Below are 16,467 nucleotides of genomic sequence, written 5' to 3'. Positions count from 1 at the left end.
ATCTCATTTTGCATCCCCCTCCTGGTCAAGAAGATACTCTCAGTCCCACGATGCCAGGTCCACATTCATCACTGGGAGTCATATTCTGCATTGCCAGGGAGATTTACAACCCTGGGAGTTGGGTCCCATGCAGGGGGGAGGGCAGCGAGTTCACCTGTCGAGATGGCTCAGTTAGAAAGAGAGAGGGCCACATCTGAGCAACAAAGAGGTACTCAGGGGGAGACTCTTAGGCATAATTATATGCAAGTTTAGACTCTCCTTTGCAGTAATGAGCTTCATAAGGGCAAGTCCCATGATCAAGGGCTCAGCACATCAAACTGCCAGTGAGGGTGGAACTTTTGATTAGATTATTTCCATGGAGATGTGACCACACCCATTCAGGGTGGGTCTTGATTAATTTACTGGAGTCTTCGAGAGCTAAGAGCCGACACAGACTCAGAAACTTGGAGATGCAGAGAGAAAGACTTTTGGAGATGCTAAGCTAAGAGATGAAGCCAGAATTTGCCCCAGAGAAGCTACATGAGAACCCATGAATGTTTAAGGAGAAGGCCACTGAAATCAGAAGCTGAAAGCAATGCAACCCAGGAGCAAAGGACCAGCAGACGCCAGCCACGTGCCTTCCCAGCTGAAAGAGGTGTTCTGGCACCATCGGCCTTCTCCTCAGAGAAAGAATCCACCTCTTGATGCCTTAATTTGGACATTTTCATGGCCTTAGAACTGTAAATTTGTGAACTAAAGTACACCCATTGTAAAAGCCAATCCATTTCTGGTATTTTGCATTTTGGCAGCCTTAGCAAACTGGAACAGCCATGTTAAGTTTGAAATGGACACCCAAATGCGATATCAAGTAGGTAGATACAGAAGTCTGGGTGGGAGCTCTACATTTGATAGTCATCAATGTAAATATGGTGTTTATGGGATAGGACTACATGTAATCACCTAAGGAAGAGTGACAAGGAGATAGTATTGTGACACAGTGACACAAATACAGACTGGAAGGAAATACAAAAAAGTTATCTTTATCTCTGAAAAATTCGAGGTATTAAGGGTGATTTTTTATACTTTTTGAAATTTTTTTCACACAATTTACATTCTGAGAAAATAGCTTTTTATTTGTTGAGGGTGTGTCTTTACTGAAAAAAAAAAAGTTTACAGTCCCAATTCCCACTGTTTACAAGTAGAATGTGGTCTCTCTCACCCAGTGTTTCCAGTAAGAACATGACAAAGGGCTTTGGAGTTTTAAGAAAAATTATCGAAAACTCGGAAATAAAGCAAAATAAAGTATAACATATCCTTTCAAAGTCACAGTGGGACATTGTTTAACCTGCCCACCCAAGGGTATTTTTTAATCTGGGGCAGCAGTTCTCAAAGTGTGATCCCAGGACTTCTGAGGGTTCTGAAGACATTCTTAGGGATTCTGTGAGATGTTACCTTTGTTTTCAACTACATATCTGTGTGAGGCCAAATTGTCTTCAAATACTTCAACTAAAGTGACATATTGCAACATATGAATGCAGAAGCTGATAAGCCTATTAAGTGTCCAGCTGTCTTCTGATAAGCCTATTCATTGTAAAAAATGCCATTCTTTTCTCAAAATATTTGTTTTTGAAGTTTTCATTAAAAATTTTAACATATAATGGGTTTATTTTAAATTAATTTATATTTTTAAATTTTTGTTTTAATTCCTCATAAGGTAAAAATGGATACTTTAGAGCCCTCAATTTTTAAGTGTAAAGGGGTCCTACGACCAAAAGACCTACTGATCTAGATATGTTTGACATTGCTATTTACTATTAAGGGCTCAGGTTACTTAGCATACATGTTTCAAATGCTTTTTTCCCAGTATACTACATAACTCCTGTTCCTCTAATTCTGCTTTGAACTGGCTTTGCTATCTTATTAGTTTCCTCATCAAGGAGCTGAACATATTTGATACATGTTCTTTCTATATTTACAAGACAGTCATGTTTATTATTTTTGAAAATTATACTGTTGACAGGAGGTATAATCTCACCTGATATACACAGCCATAATACAATTCATCCCTGAGGTTCTTTTCCGTAATAAAGGTTGATGAAATAACAAGGAACACTATGAAAAGTCTCATATACTTCCTAAATACTTTCCTAGTGAAATGAAATAAGATTGCCATGATCAGCTATGCTTAAAACTAGTCTCTTCCTCAAGGCAAGTATTTTAAGGGAGAAACCTAGTCCAAAGTTCATGAAGCAAGTGTTGAATGAATTCTCTAAGCTTAAGAATGGGTCTGCCATCTGAAAGAGCCAATAATGACCTTAAATGGAAAAAGAGTAGACTTTTAATCTATCATCAACATCTACCTTTTCAAACGCAGGCCCCCCCTTCGCACAACACAGGCAAACACCACAATACAGCAACATAATTTCAGCACTCTACAGAAAGCTAAGGAAAGTACAGAAAGCACTCTACAGAAAGCTAAGAAAAGTATGAAAACAGCAGGAGACACCCATAATCTTACTATCCATTAGAGAACACTTCTCTAATACTGATCTTAAGCTTCAATATGCATCAGAATTGTCTGAGAAGCCTCTTAGAAATACAGATTTAAATCCATTACACAATGTGAGTAGGGCCCAGTAATGTGCATTAAAAACAAGCACTCCCAGTGATTCTAATTAGATTTAAAAAGACACTTTGCAAAACTATCCTAGACTATTAAAATCTCTCCTTAACTGTTCTCTTCATTCATTTTTCTTTTTCTAAGAGTCATCAATGTATCCTTAATATCTACAAATGAAATCTCAAATACCTCTGCATGGCACATAAGGTCTTTCCAATCTGGCCTATTTGTCTTTATAATTCCGTCTCTCACTGCTACATCCACCACTGCTCTTCATACACCCTACACCGAAGCCATACTGGACAGCTCCTGCTTCCACAAGCTGTGCTACTGCCTAAAGCTGTCCCCTCAACCCTCTTCCTTCCTCTTCTCTGCCTACTGAGGACTAATTATCCTTCCCACTGGAGTGGTATGGTAGACAGTATATGCCTATCTGGATTCTAAAGCAATAGACCTGGCTTCCAAGACCAAGGCCCCACTTCCCTTGGTAAATGCTGGCAACCTCTCTGAACCTCAAATGATTCCTACATACAAATGGAAATAAAAATACCTACACCAGGGTTTTTGTATGGGCACTGGCAGCATTTGGTTTGGATCTAAATGTGTTTGTAGGGGGGTTTTTCTCCCATAAAACCATCAGTCCTCCCAGGAAGAACTGCTCTCTCCTCTCCGTTCTATGTAATGTGAACATTCATTTCTCTTAGGGATACATGATGAATTTAATAACTTATTTCCTCATTTGACTGGCCTGTATATTCATTTCCTGAGAGGGCTTATGGGCAGATACATAAGAGGCTGCCAAATCAGTATACTAAAGCTCCAAAGATAATCCAAATCAGTAAGGGTAGCATATATCATTGGCGTCCCGCAAAGTTACTTCACCAGAAGTTCTTTACCTAATGATTATGTTTCTCAGAATCTTGAGGCCAAAGGGGGGAAACGCAACCACTGATATTTAGGGAGTCCAGTTGCTAAATAAACCACCTAGCTCATATACAACAGAAAGTATATTTGTAATTATGGAATGTGGGATGAAGTTGACTTGTTAAGCCCATTTTAAAAAATATTCTGAGCATTTACAATGCACAAAAATATAAGATAATGTGAAAAAATAAAAAATGAATAAAGTATTTTTTTTTTCTTTCCAAGGAGCTTAATCCAATTGAGGAACAGAATTTACTGAGTGTTTTCCTTCATACCCAAAACAGCAATGACAGAGAGAGGCGGGGCAAGATGGCAGCATAGAGAGGTATGGAATTTAGTTAGTCCTCTAGAGCAACTAGTAAACAGCCAGGAACAACTAGTAAATAGTCTCAAACAACTGTTGGGGGACATCCATGACTGAACACGCATCATACATCAGCCTGGAATGGGTGGAATGGCTGAGATTGCAGCACAGAACTGTAAGTAAAGCTCCCCAAACTGTGGAGCTGGCACCCCTCCCCCATGGCACAGCAGCTAAGCTGAGACATTCCCTGTGGGAAAAAGAAGCAGGTTACCTGGAGCGAGGGAAAGTAACTCAACCAAGCTCCAACTGCAGTTTTAATTAACAAATTTGGACTCCTGGATACAAGCTACAAGCACAGATAAACCTGGAGCAAGCAGGAAAAGAACCTGAGGTTCCTCCTGGAACAGAGGCTTTTGGAGACAGCTGAGCTCAGAATAGTGGGAAAAGGCTGTGTCCCAAGAAAAGAGGCACAGAGAATCGGGTACCAACACCAGTCAACTGGTGAAACTGGGGGGTGGGGACTGGGGACTGGCTCTGAAAAGGGGCTTTCTCTCTTTTTCCTTTTTTTTTTTGTCTCAGCCTAAGTAGCTCATTAGAGAAAGCCTCTGGCATTTTCAATTGTCAGGTTCACCCTGGCAAGGGTGGAATTAAGAGAGCCAGAGAGACAAAGGAGGAATTCAAATGTAGAAGATAACTCCCTAAAGGGTGTATCTTCCCTAAGAAAAGGCAGGTGAGGCCCAGCTCAAGTGGCTGCCCTCCCTCAGAGAATTCAGACACCAGGGCCTGGGGGTAGGAGTGGGGGTGGGGTACAGAAACAACTTAAGCTTGGCTTCTGAAACCCTTGGCCTCTGGCTAGGACCGGGTCCCCTGAGAATTAAAAGGACCACACCTCTTTACACCAGTGGGGAGCTACAGGCTGACAAGTACCACCTACTGGGCAGGATAGGAAAAGCACAGAGTCCAGAGGCCTCACAGGAAAGTCTGCTGGGTCTCATCCTCAGGAAAACCTATACTGAATACAGCCTCCCCCTGAGACCTGGGCCCATTCGGTCTGGGAAAATCAGATTGGGGTAATCAAGGAAAACAGATGCCTAGACAACAAAACATTAGAAGTCACATTAGGAAAAACGATGATATGGACCAGTAAAAGGAACAAACTTACACTTCAACTGAGATACAGGAATTGAAACAACTAATTATTAATCAAACAAATTTCCTAAATCAATTCAAAAATCAAATCAACAAGTTGAAGGAAGATATGGCAAAAGAGATGAAGGCTATAAAGAAGATACTGGGCAAACATAAGGAAGAACTCAAAAGTTTGAAAAACAATTGGCAGAATGTATGGGAATGAAAGGCACAATACAACAGAAGAAAAACACAATGGAGACATACAGATTTGAAGAGGCAGAAGAAAAGATTCACAAACTGGAGGAGAGGACATCTGAAATCAAAAGACACAAAAGAACAGATAGGGAAAAGGATGGAAAAATATGAGCAGCATCTCAGGGAACTGAATGACCACATGAAGTGCATGAATGTACAAGTCATGGGTGTCCCAGAAAAAGAAGAGAAGGGAAAAGGGGCAGAAACAATAATTGAGGAAATAATCTCTGAAAATTTCCCATCTCTTATGAAAGACATAAAATTACAGATCCAAGAAGTGCAGCATACCCCAAAAAGAATAGATCTGAGTAGACCAACTCCAAGACACTTAATGAGATTATCAGAAGTAAAAGTCAAAGAGAATTCTGAAAGCAGCAAGAGAAAAGCAATCCATCACATACAGGGGAAGCTCAATTAGACTATGTGCAGATTTCTCAGTAGAAACCATGGAGGCAAGAAGGCAGTGGGTATGATATGTTTAAGATACTGAAAGATAAAAACTGCCAACCAAGGATTCTATATCTGGCAAAACTGTCCTTCAAAAATGAGGGAGAGTTTAAAATATTCTCAAACAGTCACTGAGAGTTTGTGAACAAGATACCTACTCTACAGGAAATACTGAAGAGAGCACTACAGGCAGATAGGAAAAGACAGGAGAGAGGTCTGTAGCACAATATTGGTTGATGGTAATAATGTAAGTACACTGAACAAACATGACCATGTGTACAGTTGAAAGAGAAAGGTTAAAGGTATGCAGGACACCAGAAGGAAAGATAGTAGACAAAGACTGGGACTGTATAACTTAGTGAAACCTAGAGTAGTCAATGATTGTGATTAAATGTGCATATATGTTTTTACATGAGGAAGAACAAATGAATGTCAACTTTGCAAGGTGTTAAAAATGGGGTGGTACTGGGGGAAAAATACAATCAGTGCAAACTAGAGTCTATTATTAACAGTAACACTGTAATATGCTTCCATTAATTGTAACAAAGGCAATATACCAAAGCTAAATGTCTACAAGAGGGAGATATGAGGGAGGGGTATGGGACTCTTGGCATTGGTGGTGGCATCTGACTTTTTAATTGTATTTTTTTTTCTTTTGTTGCTTTTTAGCTGTCATTGTTTTCCTTCTTTTTCTTTTTACTTTTTTCCCCTCTTCCTCTTTCTTTGTGGAAGAAATGAAAATGTCCTTATATAGACAGTGTGGTGAATCTATAACTATGTGATTATACAGGGAACCATTGATTGTTTATGTAGGAGGGAATGTATGATGTGTGAATAAAACTGTGTAAAAAATAAACAGAGGTATATAAGTGCTGGAGAAAATGTGGAAAGAGGGATGTACCTAATCACCATTTGTGGGGAAGTAGAATGGTGTAGCCCGTCTGGAGGGCAGCATGGTGGTTCCACAGGAAGCTAAGCATGGGGGTGCCATATGGTCCTGCAACTCAGTTACTGGGTATACACTTGGAAGAACTGAAAAGAGGGACATGAATGGACATTTGCACAGTGGGGTTTATGGTGTCAGTATTCACAATTTGCAGTAGGTGGAGGTGGCCTAAGAGTACATCAACTGACAAACGGAATGGCAAACTGTGGTGTATACATACAATGGAATATTCAGCTGCTAAAAGAAGGAGTGAAGCTGTGAGGTGAATGGACACTGAGGACAGTATATTGAGTGAAATAAATCAGAAATGGAAAAAAAAAAACATTATAATGCCTCACTAATATGGACTAACTATAATGTGCAAACTCTGAGAATTGAGTCTGAGAGCATAAGTTATCAGGGGAAGGCTTATTTTAAAGGTTCTTAGACTGTAAGCTCTTACAGCAGTTACATCTACTCCTGAGTTGTAATGGCTGTTTCTAAATTCTGAGATGCTGAGCTCTTTGTGTATAACCTGGTTGGTCCCTGGAACTTTGGGTATCTCTGTGACACCTGAGACTCAGAGCCAGAACCCTGCATCTATGAATGTCAGCATTACCCTATGCAACAAATGTTAAAGAGGCTGAAAAAAGAGATCACACTTCAATTAGAGATATGAACGAAATGGACTTCCTTAGGACTAAAGTTAATCAAACTAAAGGGTAAAGGATGATATTGATGGTGTTTTTTAAGAACTTCAACTTCTATGTGAGACCAAAGGAAGAGATGTTTATTAGGTGCAAAATCTATGTATTTTTTAACACACTAAGTAATTTAACTTGTATGGTCAATTTATACATACAACATGATTACATAGAATGTTGAAAAGGGAATGATATCTGGTTGGTTGGTACAGGTTAGTGTGAAGCCCCAATACATCCCAGAATAATCTGGGCAGAAAATAAAAATGTGTTTGCAAAGCCTCCTTGAGGGACTAGGGGAAAATGTGGAAATATTAAATTTCCCTGCCTGGGGAATTAATGATATTCTCACAAGTTTTAGTGGCTACCAATTTAGAAGGCCAAGTCCTCGATCTTGGGGCTTGCCCTTATGAAGTCTGTTACTGCAAAGGAGAGGCTAAGCCTACTTAAAATTGTGCCTAAGTCACCCCCAAAGAACTTCTTTTGTTGTTCAGATGTGCCCTCTAAACCAACACTGCAGGTAAACTCATTGCCCTCCCCGCTATGTGGGACTTGACCCCAGTGGTGTAAATCTCCCTGGCAACATGGGACATGACTCAGAGGGATGAGCTTGGCCCTGGCATTGTAGGATTGAGAAAGCCTTCTTGGACCAAAAGGGGGAAGAGAAATGAAACAAAGTTTCAGTGGCTGAGAGATCTCAAATAGGGTCAAGAGGTCATCCTGAAGGTTATACTTATGCTTTTACAGATATCCCTTTGTCTTAGTTTGCTAATGCTGCAGAATGCAAAACACCAGAGATGGACTGGCTTTTATAAAAAGGGGGTTTATTTGGCTATACAGTTACAGTCTTAAGGCCATAAAGTGTCCAAGGTAACACATCAGTAATCAGGTACCTTCACTGGAGGATGGCAAATGGTGTCCGGAAAACCTGTTAGCTGGGAAGGCACATGGCTGGCGTCTGCTCCAAAGTTCTGGTTTCAAAATGGCTTTCTCCCAGGACATTCCTCTCTAGCAAGCTTGCTCTTCTTCAAAACGTCACTCACAGCTGCACTCCCTTTCCTCTCCTTGAGCCAGCTCATTTATATGGCTCCACTGATCAAGGCCCACCCCGAATGGGTGGGGCCACACCTCCACAGAAATATCCCATCAGTTATCATCCACAGTTGGGTGGGGCGCATCTCCATGCAAACAACCTAATTCAAACATTCCAACTTAATCCCCACTATTATGCCTGCCCCACAAGATTGCACCAAAGAATATGGCTTTTTTCTGGGGGACATAATACATTCAAACCGGCACACCCTTCTTAGTTTTTAGTGTATTGAAATAGCTAGAATACCTGAAACTGTTGAACTGCAACCCAGTAGCCTTCATTTTTGAATATGATTATATAACTATATAGCTTATACTGTGTGACAATGTGATTGTGAAAACGTGGCTCCCACTCCCTTTATTCAGTGAATGGACAGATGAACAGAAAAATGAGGGCAAAAAGTAAATGAATAACAGGGAGGGATGGGTGATATGGGATGTTTTGGGTGTTCTTTTTTACTATAACTTATTCTTGTGTGTTTGTCATAATGAACAAAAATTGTGGTGATGAATGCACAACTATGTAATAGTACTGTAAACAATTATTGTACACCATGGATGATTGCATGGTATGTGAATATATCTCAATAAAATTGAATTAAAAAAATAGCAATGACCACTACCCTCCAAAATTCACCAGTTTATTATCTTCATGAAGCAGAAGGCATGACGTTAAAAGTAGGTATGATTTGGAAGACAGCACAGATGCTTTTTTTTTTTTTTAAAGTATCATCACTCCCATAAAAGGGATTTAAAATAATGTCTATCATTATTTTACGTTTGATATACATTCTCATCTAATCCTTCTAACTACCCTGTGAGGTGGATATTAACCCCATTTTATAGAGGAAGAACATGAGGTTCAACAGTTAGATAACTGCTTGCCTGAGTTCATGAAGCTGGAAGTAGTGGAACTGGGATCAAAGCTCAATTTTAACTCCAAGGTTCATCTCCTTTTCCTAGAATTGAAATTAAAGTATTCTTTAAGTGCTAGAGTTATGTAAGTTTTCAGGCAGTCTTGGTGTTTTGTGTCTGGGAAACCTAAACTATACCATTTTAGGTGACCTCTTTCTTGTTTTGTTAGTGGCCACAATGACTATGTCATTTACTAATTACTACATAACTTCTCTGTAATACTAAAAGCCATTTCTTAAATAACAACCCAAATTACAAAAGAAAAAAAAAAAGAGAGAGAGACAAGCTTCAGGAACTACAATTATCAGACTGTTGGCCAAATAGAGCCAAGCAGATGGAGCCTTCAATTGAGAGCATAATTTTCTGTTCCTGTTAGTACTAACTGCTTCCGAAATGATCTTCACATTTTACTGACACTCACCAATCCTGTGGTGGGAGACTATTGTCTTGAATAGTAAGAAAACTCTTAGTAGTGATCTAACGTCTAGTGTTCTCTCCTCAAAACCCCATCCACCCTCAGAAGAATGAAGGCAACCATGTGAACATTAAAGAATTACTTAATGACCAAGGAAAATATCCAGAGCATATAACATGAAAAGAAAATCATGTACTGGATAACCCTATTTGTGTCCAAAATAAAAGACAAGAGTATTTTTTATGTATGTATAGACTTATCAATAAGCACAAGAAAGACTTCAATAGTACACACACAAAACTAGAGGTTATATCTGAGATGCACAATCAAAAGGACAGGGAAATTTTTCACTTCTTGCTTCAAAATGATTCATTTTTTAAGTGGTAATATTACAGGTGATTGTTACTTATTTCACTTTAACAAAATCTTGTTTCCTCTACCTTTCAGTGCTTTTCAGTATGCAGCCAAGACAAGGCTTGTACCTTGAGATAGGGATTACTATGCCTGTGTCTAAAACATTGTACTGACTCAAAACTCTGAAAGTAGAAAGTCGAGTCCTAGTTTACAAGTCTGAGTTACCTGAGACAGTTTTGATAGTTTCCCGCCTATCTGGTGGAAATGTTTTGAGAAGAAAAAAAAATGCTAATATATGTAGAAGTGTTGTGATCCCCTCCCCTAAGCTTTTTTTTTTTTAAATTCAATTTTACTGATATATTCACATATCATACAATCATCCATGGTGCACAATCAGCTGTTCACAGTACCATCACACAGCTGTGCATTCATCACCCCAATATATTTTTTGAACATTTTCCTTATACCAGAAAGACTAAAAATAAGAATAAAAACTAAAAGTAAAAAAGAACACCCAAATCATCCCCCCCATTCCACCCTATTTTTCATTTAGTTTTTGTCCCCATTTTTCCACTCATCCATCCATACACCGGATAAAGGGAGTGTGATCCACAAGTCTTTCACAATCACACTGTCACCCCTTGTAAGCTACATTGCTGTACAAACATCTTCAAGAGTCAAGGCTACTGGGTTGCAGTTTGATAGTTTCAGGTATTTACTTCTAGCTATTCCAGTACATTAAAACTAAAAAGGTTTATCTATATAGTGCGTAAGAGTGCCCACCAGAGTGATCTCTTGACTCCATTTGGAAACTCTCCGCCACTGAAACTTTGTTTCATTTTCCATCTCCTTTTTGGTCAAGATGATGTTCTCAATCCCACCATGTCGGGTCCAGATTCATCCTCGGGAGTCATATCCTGCATTGCCAGGGAGATTTACACCCCTGGGAGTTGGGTCCCACGTAGGGGGGAGGGCAGTGAGTTCTCCTGCTGAGGTGGCTCAGTTAGACAGAGAGAGGGCCACGTCTGAGCAACAAAGAGGTACTCAGTGGGAGACTCTTAAGCACAATTATAAGCAGGTTTAGCCTTCCTTTGCAGTAACAAGCTTCGTAAGGGCAACCCCAAGTTAGAGGGTTCAGCATACCAAACCGTCAGTCCTCAGTGTGAGGACATCAGCAGCAATCCAGGTAAGGAAGTCCAACATGTCCACATTTTCCTCCAGCGCCTCGGAGGGGGGGGCCTGCACGTATATTTTTATTCTCTGTCCAAATTACTTTGGGATGTGTCACTATTTCCCCTAAGCCCTTTAATACATATTTTTAGTCAACTGCTGTCTTTGCACACCACCCCCCTTCATTTTGTGGGAGCCACAAACCTAAAAGATCACAGGAAATGTATTACACTGAAGTATGTAAAAGTAGCTCAATTTCTTAGCCTCAACTCCACCAAACTGCAAATCTGAAGAAGAGGAGAAATTCCTAGGATTTAATATAAGATTTAGTTAGAGAAGGTAGCATTTCTCTGTCTTGTTTGGGAAGACATGAATTTGACTTTGTTTGCCCAGGAACCAACAAACTATAGGATTTCCCAAAGTTAAGATTTTTCTATGACAGAGGATCTAGAGCAAATCCCAGTAAGATAAGACATTTGATTAGTATACCCTGGCCAAGTGAGAAGATGCTGCTAAAGCATGGCTCCCAGCTCTCCATGCTGATTTTCATCATCACCCCACAACTGTGAAACAAAACAGGAAAATACTTAGATTAACGCTGGGAATTGATTGAGTGTGGGAATTCAGGCCATGAAAGAAACTGCTGAAGCCTAAAAGTTAAGTTTATGGGCAACAGACTAATCCATACTACCAGAGAAGCAGCTAATTAAAAAACCTATTACGTCCAGTTAAAAGACTAAGCAATTGCTTAAAAGGACTTTCTGAAAAGGCATTTTGAATATTTATATAGCAAACCACTAACAGATACATCAGTGTTTTCTGAAATTCTATGATATAATAGGTTCTTAACCACAATAAGACCAAAACTATTTTTTTTTTAACCCATAATAACAAAACAATTTAACTAAGACCACAAGCACTCAGGCCTAAAGCATGGGTAGAGTCCCTAGCCTGCTCGCAGCTTAATTCTGGAACTAGAATAACTAAAGCAAGTCCAGTTCAGAGTTCTCCAAAAATATAACCCTTGGAAAGTGAACAGAATATTACTGGTGAAGCAAAAATGATTAGCAATACTTCACGAGAAATACATGACCCTATTAACAGGGTCACGGTGGATGGCCCCTTCCACAAATGTAAATTGTCTTGGGCTTTGTGTCTTAATCAGGAAGAGAAATCATTTGTCATTGAAAGAAATCTTCATCTCTTTAAAAAACCTAACTTGTAATATAGATTACTAAAAATTGGACCACAAGAAAATACACTAACACCAAAGTTACTTGAGTCAACAGTTCCGAATTTGTCTTTAATCCCTTTTATTGCTTCTTGCTTAACAATCTTCAGGGTTTTCCCAGCTGAAATCCAAAGTGCTCCTGGCATCCTTTAGAGAATTATTATCTTCTTTGGGGAAAACACTCCAACAAGAAATACTAAGAAATCCAATGTTCTAGATTTTACAACTTTTTTTTTTTTTCTTTAAGTTAAGCTATATAAGCTTTAATTTCAAAAGTACTATTATACTTAAACTTTTTATTTTTTCATTCATAAACAGTCCATAACATTCATAAAACAAGGTGGCAGGAAAAATAAAAAGAGACAATTTTCAGGTGGATTCTTTATGTTTAAAAACAGATGAGTTTGGTAGCAATTTAATACAGATGAAACAATACAATCCATATAAAAACAGGATTTGAAGAAGGGAAAAAGAGCTATCAACCAAAGTAAATTTAGAGCTTTCATGCATGCAACTCAACATCTGAAGTTTCTTCACTTAAAAACCAAACTGGATGTTCATAAAGAAAGCTACAAAAATACTGCAAAAATGTTAGCCTTACTATACCGAATTGAGAGAGAGAGAGAGAAACGAAATTAACAAATCCCCAGATACACCTAGGCTATTCACAAGTTTTTCCTAACAAAGACAGACACAGAAAAATATCTTTTCACAAGCTTAGCTTTGAGGCACAGTACCTTAGAGCTCTCACTTGGGTGTTTTCCTGCTCATGCTCTTTTCAGTGTAAACAAATATGGTTTATGTAGTAGAATACACACTTGAAGAATCCTTAAAAAAGAATCACAAGTTTCACTTTATATATACAACAAATTTTAATTATGTACTGAAAATAAATTACAGGAAATAACTTTAAAATGCAACAGAGGACAAAGTTTCACAACAAACATTCCCAATGAACTCCCTTGGCAGAGGGATGGGGAGTGAGGGAGGGGGTGGGTGAGACTGCAGTGCTCAAGGAAGATAAATATCACAAATTTATCAAAAACTTCAAATTGTCTATGCATTCACACACTGACATGAGCCACAAACATTCCTTCACAGGGACTGTACTTATTAGCCTACCACTGAACCAGATTTTGCCATAAACTACAAAACTTTTCATACAAAATCGTATTTATATATTTATAATTCATATACATGCCCTATCTGTGATTTTAGAAAATAAAAGCTACACACTGTACAGACACTCGTAACTCATAGCTGTAGGCAACATTGTTAGGATGGAATTCATCCCCCAATAAAATTAATGGCATATTTTATGTACATGAAGGCTAAACTGCAAAAAAAGACAGTTCAGTTTCCCAGATATGCATCTCTTTTTAGGGCAGGTTTATAAATTTTAAAAGGCAAGACAAATGTACACCCCAGAATCACTTTCTTAGTTGTCATGTAATTTCTGTGAAGTTTCTGATACATGCATTTATGTAATACTGATATTGAAGGCAATAAAGCAATATATACTTTTAATGTAGTGGCTCAATAAAGGCTTCATTGTCATTCCAATCTGATTCTTGGTACAGTGATTCATAACTTCTCTAAAAATTAAAATTTCAGTGGGACACTCTTAGAAACTCTAAATAGATTTCTTAAAATATTTCCCTGGAATATCCTTTTACATAGGACAAATTTCACTAACATTAGATTAAGTAAAAAGAAGAAAAAAAGAATTAAACATGGCACAAATGTGCATGATAAACTAATAATGCTCCTCAGCCAATCTCCACAGCTTAGGAGCCAATGAAAAGAATGCTTAAAACCAACAAACAATTTTCACACTCTGTGGCAGCCATCTGTGAAGCCAGTTATACTAAACTACTTCTACAGTTGATTGTAAACTTTGGTTTATTTTTATTTGAGTTCTCATTTGTACAGCAAGCATGAAAAAAAGGGAGAGTGGAGTCCAGGAGGAGATGAACTGTCAGTCTGTCTTTAATCTGGCATGATGAGACACCTGGTCAGTCAGGCCTGCTTTGATAGAGTTTGTTACAGACTGCCTTATGTTTTCCTCCATCAAATTATCACCCAGGGGCTTCAATACCTGTGGAATGAGAAATGTGCAAAACAAACAAAAACATGAGGTAAAAAAAGAGTTACATATAAAAATAGATATAAAAATTCAATTCAAAGCAATGAAGAAAATAACCAGGAATGTGGGAAATAAAAAGATGCTTCTCTACAAAAAGTTATGAGGCTACAATAACACAGTTAGACATCATATAATGCAACAAAAATCACTTTCCTCCTATTCAAACCATTTACAATTCCTATGAGATGGATGTGCAATTCCATACCCTATATGCAGCATCAAATCTGGTATGTATACAGCATTTATGCAGACCGGCCCAGACGGTCCTGCTTATTGTCCTACATGTATAAGTGTGAACACTTCAGATAGAGAAAAAAGCTAAAAATACTGTCTAATTTTTCTTCTTGTTATTGTTGGATGACAGTCTCTGTCGCTGTGCTGATGAAAGAGCACGATGAACCATTCGACGTCTAGTAACTTCAAACAGTTTGGAAAACACCTAAAACATGGAGTGATTCGTTAGGAGAATGACTTAAGAGTGCCTTGAAGTTAAAGAGTTTAAGACTACAAGAATTTGAAACTTCGTAGGTCTCTCACCTTCCTGGGACTCCTCTGAAGCAAAAGAAAAGAAAAATGCAAAGAAATTTAGATAAGTTTTGTTGAAACAGCACAGATCTCTGACTAGTCATCACCCTACCTCAACCATATTAAAATAGTGTTACACACTTCAGATTCTTCCATTTAACTGGTTTTTAAAATAATGGCACTTGTAAAACCCTAGGGTCAATGCTGTAGAGGAGATGAATATTTTTTAGAAGAACACATTGTATAATTAGTGAAATTCATGTTGTAGAAAATTATTGATGGTCCAAAAGTTTTAGGTAATATTTTTAAGAATAGTGAGGTTGTTACTATTTTTAATCCATCTTCTATTTGAAGATACCAGAGATACATGAAGTGACATTTTTTAAGAGGTCAAAATTTAAATTTAACAAATATCCAAACACAAGCCCACACAAGTGAACTTCCAAATCAGATCCGAGTATACAGAGCATTTCTCTAAAGAGTAAATATAAAACCCAAATTAATAGAGTGGGTCACATTATTACACACAGTCAACATCCAATCAACTTTCTTCCAAAGATGATTTGCTTCTTCAGTCTTTGAATTTAAAGGCAAAACAAACATGGAACTTCATCAGCCAGAAATGTTATCTGAAAATGCCTATTATACTATCAATAGTAATAAGTACACCTTTTATTCTGGCTCTTGATATGATGCTCAAATATTTTACAACAACCATTTTAATGACAACATCCTTAAACGGAAAATTTCTGCACATGGGTAATTCCAGCACACAATGGCAGAATGGCTTTCCTCAGTAGATACTTGTTGGGGAATAATTCACAGCCTGACTTTGAATTCTGCTCTGAGGTAAAAGACTAGGATTGAAGTTGATTCTTCGCCTCTGGAGTTGTGCTTCTTCATTAGCAATTTCCACAGTACAGAGGTAACAAAGTTTCTCTTGGGTTTAAGAAATCCCTATAGGAGGCTTCTTGGCAGTATATCACCACAGTCTTCATGGAATGCAACACATCTTTTTACCATTCAATATTTTTCCTGGAATGTAAGTGCGTGTTGCTTCTTGCCGATATTAGTAAGAAACTTCTTTTGCTTTCCTAAAGCATTATACTTCCAAAATTTATTTTCCTTGTCTTCATAAATATTTTCCTGATTATATTTTTTTCCTCTAAGAAAAACATTTTTTAGAGATCCTGGTCCTGCCCACTGTCTAGTATAATCAGGCCTGTGACTAGGAATCTATCCAGAATATATTATAGATCAGGCTAACCAAAGTACATTACAGTTATGACTTTAAAGAAAAAAACCCCTTCAATTCATACTTTACATTCAGATT

General features: G+C 38.1%; 1 protein-coding gene across 2 annotated transcripts in view; it reads right to left on the bottom strand.

Annotated features, from left to right (window-relative positions):
* Window positions 1–12,600: 12,600 nt before the first annotated feature.
* ATL2 (atlastin GTPase 2) overlaps window positions 12,601–16,467 on the bottom strand; it is a 57,904-nt gene continuing 54,037 nt past the window's right edge. Inside the window, exons 13-14 of one of the 2 annotated variants that reach the window (XM_037806800.1) lie at window positions 15,147–15,161; window positions 14,573–15,048 (exon numbers count right to left, since the gene is read on the bottom strand). In XM_037806800.1, the coding sequence (XP_037662728.1) occupies window positions 14,941–15,048; window positions 15,147–15,161 (123 nt within the window). In that variant the 3' untranslated portion in view covers window positions 14,573–14,940. The other variant, XM_037806801.1, reaches the window with a different exon arrangement.

The sequence above is a fragment of the Choloepus didactylus genome, chromosome 17 (assembly GCF_015220235.1).
Source record: "Choloepus didactylus isolate mChoDid1 chromosome 17, mChoDid1.pri, whole genome shotgun sequence".
Classification (NCBI taxonomy): domain Eukaryota; kingdom Metazoa; phylum Chordata; class Mammalia; order Pilosa; family Megalonychidae; genus Choloepus; species Choloepus didactylus.
This window is presented reverse-complemented; position numbering and strand designations above follow the sequence as displayed.